Here is a 23398-nt window from a genome sequence, read left to right as displayed (position 1 = left end):
CTCTAAACCCAGACCATGACTTCGGTCACCTCCTACCTTCTCAGGCTATGAGTAAAACAAATCCAAGTTCTCAGGTGTGAGAAGCAATATACTTTAATCAAGCTGCCTTATAGTGTTGGCAATTATTACCTAGTGTCAATATATATCTCATTTCTAATTCAGTTTCACAAATATTTGTTTAAAGCCAGTGACATAATTCAACATATATGAATCCTGTGTATAAAATTTCAATATAACATTTCCAGGTATACGTGACTCTATAAAATGACACTGAGTTCTCTGGAGGTGGTGGTGTCTCAGTAATCATTGGCTGGTGATAATGGTTTTACTCATAGGGAAACAGGACAGGTGTGAATACGGAAGCCCAGGGCTTGTGCTGGACTTGCCTGTTAGGGAAGGAAGTGGGGTTCTAGAAACTGAGCTTAGCAATCGGTGGAGTTTTACTTGGCCCAACAAGGCAAAAAGTCTCCAAGGGATTTGGAAAACTCCAGGCACAACTTAAGAAACATTTATCACTGGAAATTGAATACGAAGCTCTGTGTTGCCCAGCAGATAGGTAGAACGAGACAAGGAAGATGGATGTCACCTAAGAAGTCAAATAGTGCAGGCTTTGGGTCTGATTATAGTAGGGATCCAGCATCCTTCGGAAACATCGCTGTCTTCCTGAGCTATGCTCTCATCCCAACACTTTCATCATTCTACATACTCTCCCAGTTTGAAATCTACCACATACCAGTCTCAGCTAGAGTCTAGGTGTTTATGCCTCTCTAATGGACATATTCTCCTTCCCAACTTCCACCTCCCTCCTGAGCTTCACATGCATTTTTCCAAAGATCACCTGAACATTTCTACTTGGGTATAATATAAGAATCTCAAAGTCAGTAGTTCCAAAATCAAGCTCATGGTTTTTCTTCTAATCTTGTCCTTCCCCCTTTATTTCCTGTTATCTGCTGGTTGACATCCATATCTACTCATGTTAAAAAATTAGGAATCATCCCTAATTCTCCTGTGCCACCCATATCCAATTAACAGGAACATTCTTATTCTTAGTCCTATGGTCATTCTATTCCACCTCTTTAATACTTTAAAAAATTGTACTCTCTGCTCCAACTTTACTATCTCTGCCCTAATTCAGACTCTTATCTGTTGCCTGGACTGCCCTAAACTTTTCCTAAATGATCTGTTTCTAGTCACGCCTTTCTCAAATAAACCCTCCTAAAAATTACCAGAGGGATCTGCCTAAAATAGAAAGTGAAATACATCACTCGCCTTCCTAAGATCCATCCGTGGCTATCCATTTAATGCTGATTTCTCATCAGCCACAATAGACCCAAGAAGACAGTGGAGAAAAGAGTGAGGGAACATTATTAGTATCCTAGAATTTTATACATGGAAAAATGATCTACCAAAAGTAAGGAAAAATAGACTTTTGCAGACATGCAATGACTAAGAGAGTTCACCACTCACAGATCCAAACTCTAAATGAATTACTAAAGATTTATTTCAACAAGAAGAAAAATGGAACCAGACCGAAGACATGTTACATTAAAATATTATAAAGCACAGATACTGTCAAATGTGTCAGTAAATTAATTTTATATTGAAAGTAAAAAAAAAAAAAAACCTAGATTCTCTGTTTAACAAAAAAGTGAAACTGAAGGCATAGCCAACAATAACGTAAAAGTACACAGAGGTGTTTAATGAGTAGCTAAAGCACACTAAAAGTCCTTGTCACACTCAGAATAGAAACGAAGTATTGAATAAAGTTAGAGTTTTAAAGATAATTTATACTTAAATATGTAGATAAGAAAATTAAGGATAATAGCTAAAATAACAATAAAATTTGTAGATTAAAAACAGTACAGGAGGGACTTTCCAGGTGGCGCAGTGGTTAATAATCCGCCTGCCAATACAGGCGACAAGGGTTCGAGCCCTGGTCTGGGAAGATCCCACATGCCGTGGAGCAACTAAGCCTGTGCACCACAACTACTGAGCCTGCGCTCTGGACCGCGAGCCACAACTACTGAGCCCGTGTGCCACAACTACTGAAGCCCATGCACCTAGAGCCCATGTTCTGCAATAAGAGGAGCCACCACAATGAGAAGCCCATACACGGCAACGAAGAGTAACCCCCGCTCGCCGCAACTAGAGAAAGCCCGTGTGCAGCAACGAAGACCCAATGCAACCGAAAAATAAATAAATTAATAAAAAAAAAAGTACAGGAAAAATAAAATAAAATAATTATTTTGAGTTAAAGAGAAATTCAAAAAAGAAAGTATTCTTTAAATGCAAAGAAATAGGATGGTAAACATAAAATGCAAAATAAAATGTTATCAAGTACAAATCGAACAGTAATAAGAATAATTACCAAAAAACCTAAACTTACCTATTAAAAGACACATATCTACTTGTCTCGAGTACAAAAATAAAATTCAGATTTACACTGCTAAAAAAAATATATCCAAAAGGGCACCACAGGTGAATTTTAAATTTTTAAAATAAAGTGTAAAAAAAAATATATGCTGTGAAAATATTTATCAAAAAATCAGATGGTAGAATTAATATCAGAAGAACTAGATTGTAAATCCAAAAACATTAATAGACATACAGAGAGACTACATCTATATAAAAGAAATGAGAACATCATAAAAACTATAACAATCATAAACTTGAATTCACTTAACAACAGATTTAAAATACATAAAGCAATATCCGGCAGAATTACAGGGAGAAATGGACAGATCCAGTCATAATTGGAGATTTCACACATCAGATAAACAAAAACTGAAGATAAATGTGTTAAGCTTTCAAATCAAGGAGATTTTAAAAGTAACCCCAAAGAAAATCTGAAGAAAATGAGTAAAAAATTAATAAGGCTAAGAATATAAATGTAGAGTAAACAAAAAATCAATCAAGAGTCTTAATGAATCTTGAGAACGAAAAATGGAGCTGGGGGAATCAGGCTCCCTGACTTCAGACTATATTACAAAGCTTCAGTAATCAAGACAGTTTGGTACTGGCACAAAAACAGAAATATAGATCAATGGAACAGGATAGAAAGCCCAGAGATAAACCCACACACATATGGTCACCTTATCTTTGATAAAGGAGGCAAGAATATACAGTGGAGAAAAGACAGCCTCTTCAATAAGTGGTGCTGGGAAAATTGGACAGGTACATGTAAAAGTATGAAATTAGAACACTCCCTGACACCATGCACAAAAATAAACTCAAAATGGATTAAAGACCTAAGTGTAAGGGCAGACACTATCAAACTCTTAGAGGAAAACATAGGCAGAACACTCTATGACATACATCACAGCAAGATTCTTTTTGACCCAGCTCCTAGAGAAATGGAAATAAGAACACAAATAAACAAATGGGACCTAATGAAACTTAAAAGCTTTTGCACAGCAAAGGAAACCACAAACAAGACCAAAAGACAACCATCAGAATGGGAGAAAATATTTGCAAATGAAGCAACTGACAAAGGATTAATCTCCAAGATTTACAAGCAGCTCATGCAGCTCAATAACAAAAAAACGAACAACCCAATCCAAAAATGGGCAGAAGACCTAAATAGACATTTCTCCAAAGAAGATATACAGATGGCCTACAGACACATGAAAGAATGCTCAACATCATTAATCATTAGAGAAATGCAAATCAAAACTACAATGAGATATCATCTCACACCGGTCAGAATGGCCATCATCAAAAAATCTAGAAACAATAAATGCTGGAGAGGGTGTGGAGGAAAGGGAACACTCTTGCACTGTTGGTGGGAATGTAAATTGATACAGCCACTATGGAGAACAGTATGGAGGTTCCTGAAAAAACTACAAATAGAACTACCATACGACCCAGCAATCCCACTACTGGGCGTATACCCTGAGAAGACCATAGGTCAAAAAGAGTCATGTACCAAAATGTTCATTGCAGCTCTATTTACAATAGCCAGGACATGGAAGCAACCTAAATGTCCATCGACAGATGAATGGATAAAGAAGATGTGGCACATATATACAATGGAATATTACTCAGCCATATAAAGAAATGAAATGGAGGTATTTGTAATGAGGTGGATGGAGTTAGAGTCTGTCATACAGAGTGAAGTAAGTCAGAAAGAGAAAAACAAATACAGTATGCTAACACATATATACGGAATCTAAGGAAAAAAAAAAAAAAAAAGGCCATGAAGAACCTAGTGGCAAGACGGGAATAAAGACACAGACCTACTAGAGAATGGACTTGAGGATATGGGGAGGGGGTGGGGTGAGATGTGACAGGGTAAGAGAGTGTCATGGACATATATACACTACCAAATGTAAAATAGATAACTAGTGGGAAGCAGCCGCATAGCACAGGGAGATCAGCTCGGTGCTTTGTGACCACCTAGAGGGGTGGGATGGGGAGGGTGGGAGGGAGGGAGATGCAAGAGGGAAGAGAAATGGGAACGTATTGTATACGTATAACTGATTCACTTTGTTATAAAGCAGAAGCTAACACACCATAGTAAGGCAATTATACTTCAATAAAGATGTTTAAAAAAAAAACAAAAACATAAATAGAGTTACAGATGTAGAAAACAAACTTATGGTTACCAGGGGGTAAGGGGGGGGTGGTGGAAGGGATAAAGTGGGAGATTGGGATTGACATACACACATTACTATATATAAAATAGATAACTAAAAAGGGCCTACTCTATAGCACAGGGAACTCTACTCAATACTCTGTAATGGCCTATATGCGAACAGAATCTAAAAAAGAGTGGACATATGTATATGTAAAACTGATTCACTTTGCTATACACTTGAAACTAACACAACATTGTAAATCAACTTGATTCCAATAAAAATGTTTTTAAAAAACTAAGAAAAACTGAAAAAAAAATATCATGTACAATTTTAAACTTTCTCTGAAGCTTTATCATCTTTTATATCTTGCTCTTCAGTACCTCTTTAATGATTTTCATAATATGTTTTTAGGGGCTTATTCAAAGGATCTAAACAGAAATTGATCAACACCTATAAGTATATTACAACATAGACTCATAATGCTTAAAAATAACTCTATAAATAATTATGTATGTGTTCATGTATTACAAGTCAGTTGTAACTTTTTATGTATAAAATCTGTTTATGCTAAAAAAAAAAAAAAAAAAAAAGAGTCTTAATGGAGGCAAATTAGCAACTGTATACCTTTAAAAAATGAATAAAAATGCATCTCTTAATCAATATTAGGAATGAAAAGAAGAATATAACTATAGATTTAGTGTTATTTTAAAATTATGATAGTATTCTTATATATTTTCTTATAGATATGTAAAATATCTCTCGAATAATACATGAAAAGCACTGATTCCTCCAAGGAGAACAATAGTTTGCTGGGAGGGCAGCAAGGGGAGACAGATTTTATTTCAAATTATATAAATGTATTGCCTATCCAACAAAACTGTAACAGAAGGGAATGCATTTTAAAAGGTAATACAATAATATGACAATGCTAATCCCATCAGTTTTAGACTAAGTTAATCCAATTAGAATTAAATTAATAATAAAGTGATTGAATAATCATGAAAAATCAAAAATTGAATCAGAAATCAAGACTTTCCTACCATTCACCCCACCTAAAAACAAAAAAAGGCACCAGAACTCTTACAGATCAATAAGAAAAATAAGTAAATAACCCAAAGAAAAAGTGGACCAAATATAGGAAGAGGTAATTGTCACAGAAGGTAAAATCCAAATGGTCAATAGAAATATATGAAAACCTTTCAAGGAAATTCTAATGAAAACACAGAGATATCATTTCATTCCAACTGAATTGACAAAACTGACAATAACAAGGATTGATAAGATGTGAGTCAAAGAGACTCTGCTACACAGCTATTGGTTTGGAAATTGATACAGCTGGATGGCAGTGTGTCACTATGCTGTCAACTTAGGATGTGTGTGCCCTGACTCAGTGACTCCTTTCCCTGTAGATATACTGTAGTGAAAGTCACACCTGTGAGCACACAGAGGACATGTCCAAGAATAATCACTATAGCCTCGTTTGCAATAGAGTGAAACTGATAACAACATAAACAAAAAGAATTAACAAATTTTGTTACAATCATGTAAAGAAGTTCTATACAGGAATAAAATCAATAAACTAGAAATTCATATATGTGTTTGTGAGTGTGTGTTTGTATGTGTGTGTATATAAATCAAAGATAATATTGAGAAAAAATAAAGTTCCAAAAGTAGACGTAAAGTATGATATATTTATATAAACTTTATAAACGTAGGAAATACATTCTATATTGTTTATAATTACACACATACCTAGGAAAGGGAATTATTCCCTTTGGGGAAAGGGAATAATTCTTTACAAAAGATAATAATCTCTAATGTATCTCTTCTGTAAATGGAAACTTTTGTACATTGAATATTTCAAACAATGTTATTTGCTTATTTAGTGCTTGATTAAACCAGTCTTTGAAAACAAAGTCTTATAAAAGAAATTATATTATTTGAGAACTTTATTCTGAAAACAATTCTCTTTCATTGAGCATGCAAGAAAGAATTTTAGAGCAGCAAGTCATGTGGTTCAATGAATTTTCTATTTTATTATGTAATTTATAATTATGCAATATGAAAACTAGTATTCTTGTCTATGATTACATTCTCTTTAAGTGGCAAGGTATAGAAAGAAATACACTAATACTACTTCTTTTCCAGTTTTATATAATATAACAAAACTTGAAATATTAGTAATAGAATGCTGATAAAATGTGAACTAAAAAAAAAAAAAAAATGTGAACTAACCTTGAGATGGGAGTGAGGAGGATTTAGCTTCGTCACCCCTTGAGGCACAAATGCTCTTCTCTGTTTCTTTCTCTGAAAGGCCAGCTGTGTTATCAACACCTGATTCTGCTTTCTCTGCTTCAGCCACTAAACAAACTGGAAATTCAGGGGGAAGCTGAATACGTCTTTCATGGTTTTTTTGGTCATCCAAATGTAGAGGAAGTTTAACTACCTATTAAAAGATAGACCTGTTATTGAAACTGTTGAAAATATTACACACACAGCTAATTATTTCTCTAGAACAAGGATATAATTTGCAAATCCAAAAGGTCAACGATGAATTCAATTTTTCCAAAACTTCCATTTGTTTTTGTTTGGTTTCACTACAAAAAAAAATGTATTTTTTGTATTAACAGGTTTACATACAATGTCATTGCTCTATATGTTTATTAGTTTCTTTGTTTTATAATTTCTTTAATTTCTTCTTTCAAATAACACTGTGTGTCTAATATTCATGCTGGAATAAAATTAGCAAATATTCATTTACTAGCTAGTATTTACTATCTTCAAGAAACAATATTTTAAGTTCAAAAATAAATGATCAGATTGTAGAATCTAGTGGTGAATATAAGGGTGCTCAGTATGCAATTTTTTCAACTTTTCTCTATGTTTAAAATGTTAATAATAAAATGCTTGGTAGAAATAATCAATGACACAGGAAATGAAGTATTCAGGAAAGTGAGGGATTGATAGAAAAGGTTTTCTAGGAAGAAGTTAAAGGCTATCTTCCTTGCATAATTTTCCATCTTACATTCTTTCACACCCACTCTGGGGGTTGAATCAGAGCAACTTCCAGTCTCCTTCTTAAAGCTCAGGGTTATTAGCCTGAGTTCTACCCCTAGTAACACATGAGGTCATGGCTGAGGCACGCACCTTGGCTCTGCCAGCCCCTCTGACTGTGGCAGTTTCCTTCCTCCAACAGACACCGGAGGGAAATGATCAAGACTTTACTTGTTTCCTCTAATCTCTAAGTCTGCATTGCAGAACCCCTTTTCTGTTCCAATATCTACTTTATCTTTCTTTTCTCTTCCCAACCTCAAGTTATTCTTCTCCTAACTCCAAAAGGACTACTCAAAATTAACTTGTTCAGAAATGTTTGCATTTGAGAAAACTCACATCAGAAAAATCCACATATTTCACAATTTCACATGGAGGAAAATACGGTTTCAAGACAAAAATTTTTCATTTTCATCCTTGTGAAAGAGAAGCATCTACATTCGTACTTATTCTGCCTTACAATCAGAAAATCATACATCTTGAATAATAGTACTATTCTCATTAGTAGGACTCACTCCCCCTCCCCAACTCCTTATGAAATATACACAGGAAGAAAACTTCTGTTATTGTCTATCAAATAAGAAAGCTAGTGTACAATTATGTCCATTTGTAATGGATAATAGCCAGAGGGCTCTACAGATAAATCATAATATTACTTTTTTCATAAAGTTTTTTTTTAAACAGGGAGTCAGAAAAAACAGGAGAAAAAAATGGGCAATGAGTTCAAATCAAGTAGATTTTAGTGAAATCAAGTTATTCTATTGTTCATCAGATAATCTCTTTTCTTGACTTTGGAACTTTTAAACATGACTTCTTGATTTTACCTCAAATATAAAATATATATCTCTTTATTATCGATATCTGTACTACCTAAATTATCTTTTATGAAACAAAGTACTGATTTTCCATGTCATAATTTATAGAACACTGAACATTAGGTAACAATGAAAAATTTAGTGAAAAATTATTAATGCCTTTTACATTACCTAATAAATACCAAAATTTATTTTCTTTAATGGCTATATTTTCATTTTCATTTCATTTTGATCTCTTTGTACAGTATTCAAGTCACCAATTTGTTAAATACTTTGTTGAGTGTTTTCTACAGTTTTCTTCAAAGTTTGGGTGATTTTTTAATAAATCCTTTGGATTCATTTATGATGGTCTTCCTTTTCAAACTTATACCAATTTTCTAATCTTTAGAAGTTTTTAAAAATTTCTGATCCTGAGGTCCACCTCAAAACAATTTAATCAAAAGATCTGGGAACAGGACTCAAGCTATAGTATATTTAAAGCTTCCCACATGATTCTAACATACAGTCAGATTTATTTTAGGATGCCACTATTTCCAGAATGAATAGAAAGACACATATTCATCTAAGAGTGGTTTTCTTAATAGCATACCTAGACTGTGACAAGAAGATATTTCAGCAAAACATAACTGAATTAGCTAAAAGGGAAAAAATGTCAGTTAATGAAACTTAAATAGAAAATGGAAAACCATCCCATAAGAAGGATATGTAGCTGCTAATTTTTAGGTCAAAAGTACATGTGTTTCCTGAAAATGTCCATATTTAATGGTTCTTTCAGTTAGGTAGGTAGGTAGATAGACAGACTGAAAAAAATATCAAACATACAGGTAAGGAAGAAAATAAATCATAGCATTTTATGATACACGCACCCCAGAAAAACAACATAAACAGGTAGAACAAATTTGGACATATAAGACAAAAATAATTTGACTAAAAATGTGTTGGAATGCTTTATATTTCATGTATGCTGTCATTTTCTTTTTTGGATCCTCCAAGGTGGTGGCCTAAAATGAATTTACACAACAGCATTTCTGTTAAAAGACTTGGTTAGAAAATAGAATGCCAAACCTATACCAATAAATGGTGTGTGACCAAGTGGTTTTTTTTTTTTTTTTAATTTTTGCTGTAAACTAGGCAGCTTACATTGAAGCCATGTGTATGGCAAAGAGAGCTTTCTGATGGCCACTTTCATCCTGTGGAAATGTGGGTCATTGGGTATCTGTTGTTGGTCTCATCAAATAAATGTCAAGCATCCAGAAGGCAGAGACCACATCTATCTCTTCATATCCCTGGAACAAGCAATGCTCAACACACAACAGAAGCTCGATAAGAACTTTTGATAAAGAAATATATCCCCTGTCCCATGTTGGTGAGACCAGTCTGCTCCAGCAGCAACAGATTGTAAACTGAGAAATCAGGGGACTTGGATGGATGTCCGGATTTATTTATAACATAGACGTTTGGATTAAGTTATCCTTAAGATTTCTAACTCTAGAATTTTACCCCTTGTTTGTAGACATAAATTTAATCTGCATTATGAGAAATCAGTATTAAGATGTAATTACTTTTATAGGTTTATGATACTGGAATTTTCAATAGCATGAAAAGAAGCTAAAGGCTAGAAAGAAGCAGATTTGGAAAAATTTTTAATTCTTTTTCCCATTCACAAAATCATATTGCAAACCTGAAAGTAGAGATTGCACAGCCAGTGGTCCAGGTCCAAGCAAATCAAATCTTCAATTTTCCTGAAGTTGTCGAGTTTCTGGTCATAACGTCCTCGGAGAAGTGGACACTTGAACTTTCCCTCCACTACATCCAAATTGCTATCGTACAAAGGGAAAGTTGTCCAGCCCACAACTTGGTGGAGACAAGCAGATTTCCCATGAAGGAGAATGAGTTCAAACAAGAAAGCTGCACCAGGTTTCACATCCTTCTTAGACGGGGGTACCTAGGACAGACATTAGGACAGGGGAAGACCAGGAAGCTTGTATTTAGAAACACATCACAGTCAGTGATGCCCACAGATAATTTAGAGTTTAAGAGTTGGTTTGTACTTTTACTGTTTGCTCTTAAAAACTCACCATTGGGTGCACTCACATAAATAAATGTTCCAGCCCAAGGTAATTGAGCAAACATACCGCCATGAAAATATGACCCCAAAAAACAAGACAAATTTGACCCTGCCAGTTCAAGATTCTGCCCTTTATGAGCTTTAGGACTCAAACTTGTAATATGTTAACTAAAGTGGTATACTGTATTGTTGCTTGAGCTGGTACCTCTTTGTGTAACTATTTCTATCTTTTGTCTTATTGTTTTACTTGCCTGTCATTCATCTTTGTATCATTCAGGTAACCAGCACAAGTACTTTGAACAGAAGAAATGCTTTTCTTTAAAAAAAAAAAAATGGTTGAACAAACTATCACACTCCAGAGAAACTAATCCTGGGCATAATGATAGTCTGAATTAACTATTACAAGGTCTACCTCTTCAAAGAAATATAGTGTCCCATTTAATTTTGTGACTACTCTGTATATTTCAGTTGACACTATAATGCACATCACTGTATAAGCAATTTGTCAGTGCTAAGTAAATAGTGTTAGGCATAAAGATGGATAGAATGATCAGATTGACCAAGCCATTGTTTACATCCCCAGACTAGAGATGGAGGTTATTCTCCAGCCTTCAAAAAAATTTTTAGGAAAGTGCAAGACATGAATAATCTTTTTTTAAAATAGAGTATAACCTTGGGTTTTTTTTTTTAATTCTGTGTGAATAATTATAAATGGACAAAGGTAGGAACTTGCCTAAGACTATTTTATAACAATACATTTAACCAAAAGTATGTAGGCATATTTTATATGATTTATATAAATATTCCAAGACTTAGTTTATGTTTAAAATGAAGCAGAAGCATCTGTTGAAAAATGCCATAACCCTGTGGCAGCTGCTATTAAACCATTAACAGGATCAGGTTTCATTTAAACCAGATTTACCATTTTCTACAACAGCCCATGGGAGAGCTAAAAACATTACGCACAAATTACAGACAAAAGAGATTCTTAATCAACCCATACTTTTCATTTGGTTAGTTGGCTGTGAGTAACCCTTGTGATAAGAGAATAAAAGCTAAATGGGGAGGAGGAGGAAAAATGGGGTCAGAAACCTGTTTCTGACCATCGTTTAAAAATAAAGCTGAACTGCTGCTATTACAGTCATTTCATCAATTTTCATCTCTGCATTTAGTAGTGAAAACTAATGTCCCTCTTATACTAACCTGATCTTACTCAGTGATATGTTCAAAATATTAATAGATTAAGTAAGAAGTTGACCAGTACTGACCCAATTCTATCATTAAGTTTCCTGTGGTCTTGGGCAAGTCACTTCTCTTTTTGTATCTAAGTTTCCATGCATTCAAATTTCCTCATCCATAAAGAAAAGAATATAAGCACCTTCCTCACAGAGTTGATGCAATTATCAATTTGGATAACAAATATTAAAATGTTCATAAAAATGTAAAATGCACATAAATATTATTATTATTATTAATCTTATGACTTTATCCCAACTATTTCTATGACTTAGATTATAGTTTATTTTAATAAAGAAGAAAAGAACATTTTAAGGTTGAAGCTCATCTGTAAATATGTAAAACACTAGTATCATTTTGTGCGTGAGAAACAGTTCAAGGCTACCAAACATAACCCAGTAACACCAGTCAGCATTGTGTCACCTGTAACAATGTAAATTAGAAGCCAGTCTTTAGGCACAAAAGGATCTTCACTTCAGCCTATTTAACAAGATAGAGGTGTCACATGCAATTACCCTGACAGTCCCCCCCAAAACATAAGTATTTGAACAAGACAAAACCTAGTCACTGATATTGACTGAAAAGGAGGGTAAGAGCCATATGTTATCAAATAGAGGAATTTATCTGACAACAGTTGTCTTACTTATTCTTTTAGTGCCTTTCCCTTGCTGTATGTTGTAGGAGAGATCTTTTGCCCTGTAATGTGTAGGTTGGGACTCATTTTTTTCCTCTCTGGCAAGAAAGGATCACTAAGTTTCATTGTACCTCTCAGAGGAAGCTTTCCGCAAACCTGAGTATTTCCATAGCTGTCCTATGATGTGATGTTTCCATAGTTTTCTGTAGCTTTGTAATTGAATGCTATATAATAAAGGAAATAAATGGATCAGTCTCCTCCCAACTACCAATGTTATCTCATCATCAAAGTCCTGGTAGCTGGAGGTCATAATTTCTTCGGAGTAGCTTTATTTTCTGAGTGCCATATAACATAAGGGTGATGCGTTTGATCTTCCATATCAAAGAAGGTGCATGTGAAAGGAGAGTGGAGAACAAGCAGAAAAGAAACAAACAAGAATTCTGAAGGCTGAAGTCTGTACGGAGGTTTGGAAGAGAAAGCAAAATTCCTTCCACTTGGACACCAAATACTTTTAAATTGAAGCAACTCAGAAAGGATTAAGGAAGTCTTACAAAATGATGAAAATGCGTATTGACGAAGTATTTTTCAATTTTCTGGATTTTCTGAAATATTTGGAAGGATTACTGTTTTCATTCTCAGAAAAAAAGTTGACAAAGTAATTTCAAAAACAGAAGGCTTTCAAAGTTCTGCTTCTCCTTATGATGGAGATGGTCATAAATGCCCATAATTCTTACTATAACAAGGAAAAAACTCCAGGTAAATTACAAAATTTTGTATATTTTGAACGCCTTGGGAAGCTGAGGACATGAAGCTTAGAGGAAACTAAATCTCAGAGAGCATAAGCCCTTCATATATGAGTTAGGACTAGAGGTAGCTTTAATCTCAGGGAACGGGTGAAGGAGTAGATCTGTCACTGGGTGAGAGACTTTGTAGGTAAAAGGAGAAATTGGCTGAAATTTTAACAATCTTGGAGTAATGTGGAATGTCGAATACACATGAGCCCCAGACACAGAATGAGTCCTTACTATTTACAAATTCTCAATTTTAGGACTCTTATTCAGCAGCATGTGAGCAATTGGGTTCAGGCTGAAAGTCAAAAAGAGACCTTCCATGGCATAGAAATCTCAAGGCAGGGTTAGGGAGCGGAGTGGTTATGTGGTGCTTGGATACCAAGCCCAGCTGGAAGGAGGGATCTTTCACACTTGAAAACTTTTAAAACCAGTGGTGAATTAAAACTAATCAAAGCCACAACCTAACCCCAACTTAGCTTAACTCTAATCAGAAAGATCACTCTAGCTGTCTGACAGAGGCTGCTCTTTTTGTGCAGGGTAAATATTTTCTACTTCAGTCTTTACAATTCATTTATACACAATATCTGGCATACAGTACACAACTATGAGACATCCATAGAAGCAGGGAAATGTGATGCACAGATAAAAGAGAACAGTCAATGGAAACTGACCCACGGATGACTCAGATGTTAGACTTAACAAACAAATACTTTAAACAATCATTATAATTAGGATAAAGAAATAGGAAGAAAGATGGAAATAACCAGGGGAGGGAGGAAAATTTCAAGAGTGAACTTTAAAAATGTTTAGGGTACTTGAAATGAAAAATTCATTGAATGGGCTTAACAGTAGAAATGGACATGGCAGAAAAAGGATAGATGACCTCTAGTAGAGGCCAGTAGGAAAGTCCCAACTGAAGCACAAAGGCAAAAAGAATGAAAAAAGGGGGAAAAAAAACCCCAACTGATCAGAGCATGTAAGATGTGTGGGACAGTAATAAACAATCTAAACACATGTAATTGGAGTCCTAAAAGGAAAAGAGAAAGACAATGGTGCAGAAAAACATGTGAAGAGATAGCGGCTGAGAATTTTCCAAAACTGATGAAAGACATCAACCCACGAAACAAAGGAATTCAGAAAATCCCAAAAAGAAAAAGGAAAAAGGAAACCTGGGCATATCATAGTCAAACCAATAAAATCAAAGATAAAACCTTAAAAATGAAGGGCTACCTATGATATTTAACAGAAAAGTTCATTATTGAATGTCAAAGGGTCATACTTTCCTTATCATGAAATCCAGAATTAATATAAAAATATTATATATCATATGGAAAATTCTACTTTCATTTTTTTGCCCAGCTTTTTTGCCCTGCACTCGGATCATAAAAAGTTACTTTTATCTCTGGTGCTGAACAAAATGTTACCAGAAACTTTGGTTCAGTATAAGCTCTACTTTTTGCTCCTTGGTAGGCTGTTTCTTGCCTGACATCATACTGTCACTTTATATTTATCATAAAACTTGTAATTCTTCAGCATTGCATTAAAGACCCTAATGCTACCTCACCACAATCTAACTTTCTAGTTTTATTTTCTGTAAAACATATAGTTAAATATATGTTTAAATATGTAATACATAAACATGCAAATTAAATATGGTCAAATTTATTGACAATATATCTGTCTGTCTGTCTGTCTCTCTCTCACTCTCTCTCTCTCTCTCTCTCTCACACACACACACACACACACACACACACACACACAGAGTCTACTATTTTCTCATGACAGCCTCTTCATGAGGACATACCTCTTCCTCCTCCAAGTTTTGCTCATTATAACCAAAGAATCTCGTGTCTTCAGTTTGGACAATATCTTTGAGGGCACAATTTCTAATCTCCAGGCTTTCAAACAGAAGTACAGGCAGAGATACTGGTGAGGCCCAGACATGAACTTGGAGACTTAAATGTTTTCATAACAATTACTAAGATATTCTAAGGTTTTTGAAGTTCTTAAAACTTAAAATAATAACAATATTAACAAAAGACCTCAGTGACCTCAGAAAAGGGCATTTTAAAAATTTTGTTGAGGAGTACAGACTATCTAATTAAAATACTGATTGTACATAGGCCACATAATTTAGGAAGCACTGTTATATTCAGTCCCTTGCTCAGTTAGAAATCTTTTCTGTACTATAGGAGATAGTTCAGTCTCTATCTGAACCCTACACTGATAGGAATGTTTGCCAATTCAGAAGGTAAATCAATTCCTTGTGAACAGCTTTTTTTTAGAAAGCTTCACTCCCTCCTCAGCAGTTATGGTGTCATAAGAGCTGTTCATCAAATATTTCCTGCTCTTCACCTTCTAAGCGTATAGTAGGATTGCATGTCCAAGCCCCGTTGTGGTTGGGTGGGCCATGTGACTAGCTCTGGACAATGACCTCTGAGTGGACAGAATATGTGTCACTTCTAGGCCAGGGTACTTATTATTGGTTCTAGAGTCTCCAGAGTTTTCTTTCATTTTTCTCCTTTGCTACAGTGACCAGTGACCAGTCTTTGACTTAGAATGAGAATGGGTAAAGCAGAGCCCCTAGCTGTCCTGAAGTAGACACATAGCTTGGGTGAAAAATAAGCTTCTATTGTATTAAGCCACTGAAATACTGGGGGGTTTTGTTACCATAAAATAACCAAGATAATATTGACTGACTGCTCCTGCTTTGTATTGACTCACATCCAGTCTTAACTGTTCTATAAACATGATTATTATACCACAATAGCTTCAGAGCCATAGTTCTAAGTCATTGGATATAAAGTCGAAAACCAAGTGGTTCTTTGCCAGCATCATGATAAAACCAACTGTAGAGGAAAACGCAAATACTCACATACTGCACTACAGTGGATAAGCAGAATACCCAACAATGTTTCAGTTGTTTGTGGTAAGACTACAGTGACGCTGTTTGGATACTTCTTTGGTTGGAATTCCTATAAATGCATCTTAAATGCTTTTGACTTTATATATAGTTTACCTCAGTCCTAATAGTTTACCTCAATCCTGCCCTGTTTAATTGCTTCTCTAATTTAAAAGGGAAGCTATATGTCCTAATGGGTTAAAAGCATGGACTTCGGCATCAGACAAACGTAAGATCAAATCCCAATGTGACACTCCAGTAAGTAACCTATCATTTTGGGATGGATCTTTGTCTCACCATTTATAAAGTGCTGGTGGTGGTGGTGGAAGGGGTGGGGAAGGAAGGACAGTGGTGATGAAGGGAAGGTGGCAATTTGGGAGAATGAGAAATGAACAAAATGGTGTCTTCTGGGACTCATATTCTGTTGGGAATAAGCGTAGTCAAGGAAGTAAATAAATATACTTAATTTGCATTAGAAAATAACAAAGTGTTCTTTCTGAGGCAAACAACTCTGGACAGATGACTGGGAACTGAGGCCACAGCACAGGGTAATCTAGGTTTTCCAGTGAGAGTTTAATAATACCATTATTTTCCTTTCCATTCCCTTAGCCAAGATAAATAAACAGACATATTAGCTCTAATCCCCAGTCTTTCTGCTGCGGGATGAAAGAAAGTAATTATTCTTGGAAACTTATCTTGGCCTAGGGATCAAGGACAGAGGGTGGTAACAGCTATAACTGTCATAGCTTCTGAATAGAAGAAGAGAGAAAATCTTACACCTACACCGTTGGAAAACCAGTGCTCTGATGTGCAAATGTAACAGTTCCAGTTCCCTGTTTTCGAAATTGATTTTTTTAGTTCCTTAATCCTAATAGTATAGCATCAACCATTAACATGTATCAAAAGCTTACTAAATGCAAGGTACTTTTTAATCACTTTATCCTTATGAACACAATCACCACAATAATCCTATGAAGTTGATTCTATTATAACTCCATTTGACCAATGACACAGCTGAGGCAAAGAGAGCTGGCCCAAGGTCACACAGAAAATAGGTGTAGAGGGTAGAGCTGGGATTTTATTCCTGGCCATGTGCTCCAGAGCCATTCATGCCATGCTTCCGAGATGTTGGAGGTGAACATCAGACAGCCTACCTTGGATTCCTGATGAAGAAGCTCAAGACCATTCCTCTACACCCTATTTCCTGCTCCTTTCCTACAGGCTGAGGAGCTGGGCTCTTTCCCACGTTTCTCTGTATTCAGCCTGTTCTCTCCTTAATTGCTCCCACTGAGTTCAGGCATCGAAAGTAGACACAGAACTTACCAAGAGAAAACATCTCCAACAAAACTCTATCATCAGCATCCTGAAAAACTCCATCATCCAACATCCTTAAAGAAAGAATCTTTCTGAATATATATACATACATATGCATAAAACCAAATCACACTGCTGTACACCTAAAACTAACACAACATTGTAAATCAACTATACTTTAATAAAAAATAAAATAAATTTTTAAAAAATGAGTCTTTCTGAGGGCTAGATTCATCAGATAGCTTACAAATTAGTAATTCTGAATAAAAATCTTCCTAAAATGAGGGCACATGTCTATGATCTCTCAAACTTACAGTCCCTGAATTGAATTTTGTGATTTCTCAACAAAGAATTTAATTATTTAAGAAACCTCCACAATCATATGACGATTTCCTCAAGGACATCATCTAGCAATCTCCCAAATTTGATTTGTGTAAGAATTACCCAAAGGAGTTTATTAAAAATACAGATTTCTAGGCCCCTTGTCATCCTTGAGTCAGTAAGTCTGGGGTGAAGCTCAGGAATTTGAATTTCTACAGGCATGTCAAGGTAATGGTGATTCCTTCAGACCACTTTCAGAATCATCGTCCAATACGGATACCAAGACAAGACAGGTTTGTGTGTCCTCGATCATATGTCTAATTGACTTCATAGCTTAGGGCGGCCACATTTCTGTCTAAAATCAAACTGATTCATACCTGAATAATTACTGGCTAAAAAATATGGCCTTTCCACCATTTTCCATCAAACGTGACTGAAATCAAGAGGAAATATATGGCATGTCATCTCATTACATCGCAATTCCATTACCTGACCTCAACCTCAATGTGTCATAACTCATCTCTTCACATGCTACTCAAATGTTCAACTAAGAATATTTCACTCCAGGGAGATGGCAAAATCTAATTGAATATTTTAATTTAGAAAATTTAGTTCTGGGATTTCTCCCCCTACCCCCCCCTTTTTTTTTTTCTTTTTTTGAAGTGAAAACAAAAGTTGAATTTTCAGTTTCTCCTTGTTAGGCAAAAGATAGATTTTTCCTTTCTTTGTCCCTGAGAGTTGAAGACATTGGGGAAAAATTGGGCACAGCCCATTACTTTTACAAACCCCAGTGACTGAGCCTCAATGCACAAAAAGATGGCATTTCTGAACATCTGCAGCATGATTAGATCAAAGACCAACAAATTAACCACAAATGGTTTTACAAGGAACAGGCAAATACATCATTTGGAAAGGATAAAACTTTTGGCAATAATTGCTAATCAACACTTTCCCTTTGGGAAACCCACATTGTACCAAAGATATCTGGCAATGTATTAACGCCTGTGCAGTGTTTTACATTTTACGAAGCTCTTACATGCACAATATAACATTTGATCGGCGTGTCAATGTAGTTAATATTAGCCCATTTTACAGGTGATTGAAAAAAAGCTTTGAAAAAGTAATGATTTGTTCATGTTTTCCCAGCTACTAAATTATTGATTTGACTATGTCAAAAGCCATATCCAACTTCAGGACTTCCCCCTGTTCATTCATTCAATCATTCATTCACACACCTTTATTAAATGCCCATTTGTACTTAAGCAGCATTTTTGGCACTGAGGATAAAAACAAATTAAATAAGCTCTTCTTCTTGAGCTACAATCTGGTAGTGGAGGGGATAAGCAATAAACAAGTAAGACAATATCAATAGTGATAAATGCTCTAATTTATCACTAGTGATATCTAAATAATAAAAATAAATTAGAGAGGAACTAGAAAATGACCAGAGGAGGAGCTATTCTGTTAAGAAAATGTTGTCTCGGGAAGGGACACTTAACCTGGGACCAGCAGTGTCAAGGTTTGAGGAGGAACCCCACTAGGAGGAAGCCATAACTAACGCAGCCTTGTAATAAGAAGGAGCTTGGTCTGTTCAAAGAACAGAAAGTGAGTCTCAAATGAAATACACAAGCAGAAAAGTCACATGAAATAAATTAGAAAGGGGGATAGAGGCCCGATCACGTAAGGCTTGGAGGCCCAGGTAAGGAATTTGGATTTTATTCTAAATGTAATGGAGAGCTACTAGGAGAGCTTAAGCAGAGGCTTGACATGCTCTGATTGGCAGTTACTAGATTGACCTTTATTGGTCCTTGAGTTTAGGGATTTCTTGTTTGTTTGAACCCAAATTGTTTTCCTGCCACCACTATAAGCTTTGAGAGCCCCATCAGTTCAAAGTCATTGAGAACTGCTTGGTACACCTATGAGGCAGACGGATAGAAAAAGATAGCCAGCCCTGTTCTTTGCAATTACCAGGCCATGTGACCTTGGAGAAATTCTTTACCCTAGTCAGCCCTTTGAGACTTCACTCGGCGTTCATAGGAGAATTAGTGCCTTAAAAGTCATTGTAAAGCATTTTGTATAGATGTTGAAATATTAAAACCTATTCCCTCTGAATGTGAGTGAGTTCAAATATAGAAGCAAGTTCTTCCTCTTTAGAGAATTCAAAATGATTTGATTGTTGAATTGCATGCAAAGTGAACAAGAACGACTATTTTGTAACTAGGGCATTCTTAACCCTGAATAAATCAGATGTGAACAGATGTAGAGAACAGACACAAAGGACAAAGTTGGATTTATGGCATTTTGAAAGCAGTTCCAATAAAATAAAGAATGTGAATCTGCATAAAACACCAAAAGTTTTAAAAAGTTAAAACGTTTTTCAACTATAAAGCAGAAAACAGTTGTCTATTTGAAGGCTTCAATGTGAGTCTTTTGAACTTTTAGATTTATTCATTCATTTAAAAACATTTATTAAGACAGCCACAGTTCTAGGTGCCAGAGATTCAGCAGTGAACAAAATAGACCCCAGTTCTTGCTCTCAAGAATCTTACATTTGGGAGGAGGAGAGAAGATGGCGGAAGAGTAAGACGCGGAGATCACCTTCCTTCCCACAGATACAGTAGAAATACATCTACACGTGGAACTGCTCCTACAGAACACCCACTGAACATTGGCAGAAAACGTCCAACCTCTAAAAAGGCAAGAAACTCCCCCCGTACTTGGGTAGGGCAAAAGAAAAAAGAAATAACAGAGACAAAAGAATAGGGACGGCACCTGCACCAGTGGGAGGGAGCTGTGAAGGAGGAAAGATTTCCACGCACTAGGAAGCCCCTTCGCGGGCAGAGACTGCGGGTGGCAGAGGGGGAAAGCTTCGGAGCCACGGAGGAGAGCGCAGCCACAGGGGTGCGGAGGGCAAAGCGGAGAGGTTCCCGCACAGAGGAGCGGTGCCGACCAGCACTCACCAGCCCGAGAGGCTCATCTGCTCACCCGCCGGGGCGGGCGGGGCTGGGAGCGGAGGCTCGGGCTTTGGTCGGATCCCAGGGAGAGGACTGGGGTTGGCGGCATGAACACAGCCTGAAGGGGTTAGTGCACCACAGCTAGCCGGTAGGAAGTCCGGGGAAAAAGTCGGCAGCTGCCCAAGAGGCAAGAGACTTTTTCTTCCCTCTTTGTTTCCTGGTGCGCGAGGAGAGGGGATTCAGAGCGCCGCCTAAACGAACTACAGAGACGGGCGCGAGCCGCGGCTATCAGCGCGGATCCCACAGCAACAGGGGCGCAGAGGGAAAAACGGAGAGACTCCCGCACAGAGGCTCGGCGCCGAGCAGCGCTCACCAGCCCGAGAGGCTTGTCTGCTCAGCCGCCGGGGCGGGCGGGGCTGGGAGCTGAGGCTCAGCTTCGGTCGGATGATCGCAGGGAGAGGACTGGGGCTGGCGGCGTGAACACAGCCTGAAGGGGTTAGCGCACCACAGCTGGCTGGGAGGGAGACCAGGAAAAGGTCTGCAGCTGCCGAAGAGGCAAGAGACTTTTTCTTGCCTCTTTGTTTCGCTGCGCGCAAGGAGAGGGGATTCAGAGCGTCGCCTAAACGAACTCCAGAGAAGGGCGCGAGCCGCGGCGATCAGCGCGGACCCCAGAGACGGGCGTGAGACGCTGGGGCTGCTGCTGCCGCCTCCAAAAAGCCTGTGTGTGAGCCCAGGTCACTCTCCACACCGCCCCTCCCGGGAGCCTGTGCAGCCCGCCACTGCCAGGGTCCCGTAATCCGGGGACAACTTCCCCGGGAGAACGCACGGCGCGCCTCAGGCTGGTGCAACGTCACGCCGGCCTCGGCCGCCGCAGGCTCACCCCGCCTCCTCTGTACCGCTCCCTCCCCCCGGCCTGAGTGAGCCAGAGCCCCCGAAGCAGCTGCTCCTTTAACCCCGTCCTGTCTGGGCGGGGAATAGACGCCCTCAGGCGACCTACACGCAGAGGCAGGTCCAAATCCAAAGCTGAAACCCCGGGAGCTGTGCGAACAGGGAAGAGAAGGGGAAATCTCTCCCAGCAGCCTCAGAAGCAGCGGATTAAAACTCCACAAACAACTTGATGTGCCTGCATCTGTTGAATACCTGAATAGACAACGAATCATCCCAAATTCAGGAGGTGGACTTTGGGAGCAGGATATATTAATTTTTCCCCTTTTCCTTTTTTTTGTGAGTGTGTATGTATATGCTTCTGGGTGAGATTTTGTCTGTATAGCTTTGCTTTACAATAGCTTTATTTTACTTCACCATATTATAGCCTCTTTCTTTCTTTCTTTCTATTTTTTCTCCCTTTTACTCTGAGCCGTGTGGACGAAAGTCTCTTGGTGCTCCAGCCAGGCATCAGGGTTGTGCCTCTGAGGTGGGAGAGCCAACTTCAGGACACTGGTCCACAAGAGACCTCCCAGCTCCACGTAATACCAAACGGCAAAAATCTCTCAGAGATCTCCATCTCAACATCAAGACCCAGCATCACTCAATGACCAGCAAGCTACAGTGCTGAACACCCTATGCCAAACAACTAGCAAGACAGGAACACAGCCCCATCCATTAGCAGAGAGGCTGCCTAAAATCATAATAAGGCCACAGACACCCCAAAATACACCACAAGACGTGGACGTGCCCACCAGAAAGACAAGATCCAGCCTCATCCACCAGAACTCAGGCACTAGTTCCCTCCACCAGGAAGCCTTCACAACCCACTGAACCAACCTTAGCCACTGGGGACAGATACCAAAAACAACGGGAACTACGAGCCTGCAGCCTGTGAAAAGGAGACCCCAAACACAGTAAGATAAGCAAAATGAGACGACAGAAAAACACACAGCAGATGAAGGAACAGGGTCAAAACACACCAGACTTAACAAGTGAAGAGGAAATAGGTAGTCTACCTGAAAAAGAATTCAGAATAATGATAGTAAGGATGATCCAAAATCTGGGAAATAGAACAGACAAAATGCAAGAAACATTTAACAAGGACGTAGAAGAACTAAAGAGGAACCAAGCAACGATGAAAAACACAATTAATGAAATTAAAAATACTCTAGATGGGATCAATAGCAGAATAACTGAGGCAGAAGAAAGGATAAGTGACCTGGAAGATAAAATGGTGGAAGTAACTACTGCAGAGCAGGATAAAGAAAAAAGAATGAAAAGAACTGAGGACAGTCTCAGAGACCTCTGGGACAACATTAAACGCACCAACATTCGAATTATAGGGGTCCCAGAAGAAGAAGAGAAAAAGAAAGGGACTGAGAAAATATTTGAAGAGATTATAGTTGAAAACTTCCCTAATATGGGAAAGGAAATAGTTAACCAAGTCCTGGAAGCACAGAGAGTCCCATACAGGATAAACCCAAGGAGAAACACGCCAAGACACATATTAATCAAACTGTCAAAAATTAAATATAAGGAAAATATATTAAAGGCAGCAAGGGAAAAAAAACAAATAACACACAAGGGAATCCCCATAAGGTTAACATCTGATCTTTCAGCAGAAACTCTGCAAGCCAGAAGGGAGTGGCAGGATATACTTAAAGTGATGAAGGAGAAAAACCTACAACCAAGATTACTCTACCCAGCAAGGATCTCATTCAGATTTGATGGAGAAATTAAAACCTTTACAGACAAGCAAAAGCTGAGAGAGTTCAGCACCACCAAACCAGCTTTACAACAAATGCTAA

General features: G+C 37.5%; 1 protein-coding gene across 1 annotated transcript in view; it reads right to left on the bottom strand.

Moving 5' to 3' along the window:
• LOC137774129 (uncharacterized) overlaps nt 1–23398 on the bottom strand; it is a gene marked incomplete at its 5' end in the record, with an annotated part of 281651 nt that overhangs the window by 173300 nt on the left and 84953 nt on the right. Inside the window, 2 exon segments of the mRNA XM_068559236.1 lie at nt 6813–7023; nt 10125–10388. Of these exon segments, the coding sequence (XP_068415337.1) occupies nt 6813–7023; nt 10125–10388 (475 nt within the window).

This window comes from Eschrichtius robustus, chromosome 12 (assembly GCF_028021215.1).
Source record: "Eschrichtius robustus isolate mEscRob2 chromosome 12, mEscRob2.pri, whole genome shotgun sequence".
Taxonomy (NCBI): Eukaryota; Metazoa; Chordata; class Mammalia; order Artiodactyla; family Eschrichtiidae; genus Eschrichtius; species Eschrichtius robustus.
The sequence above is the reverse complement of the archived record's forward strand: the minus strand, read 5'-3'. Positions and strand labels throughout refer to the sequence as shown.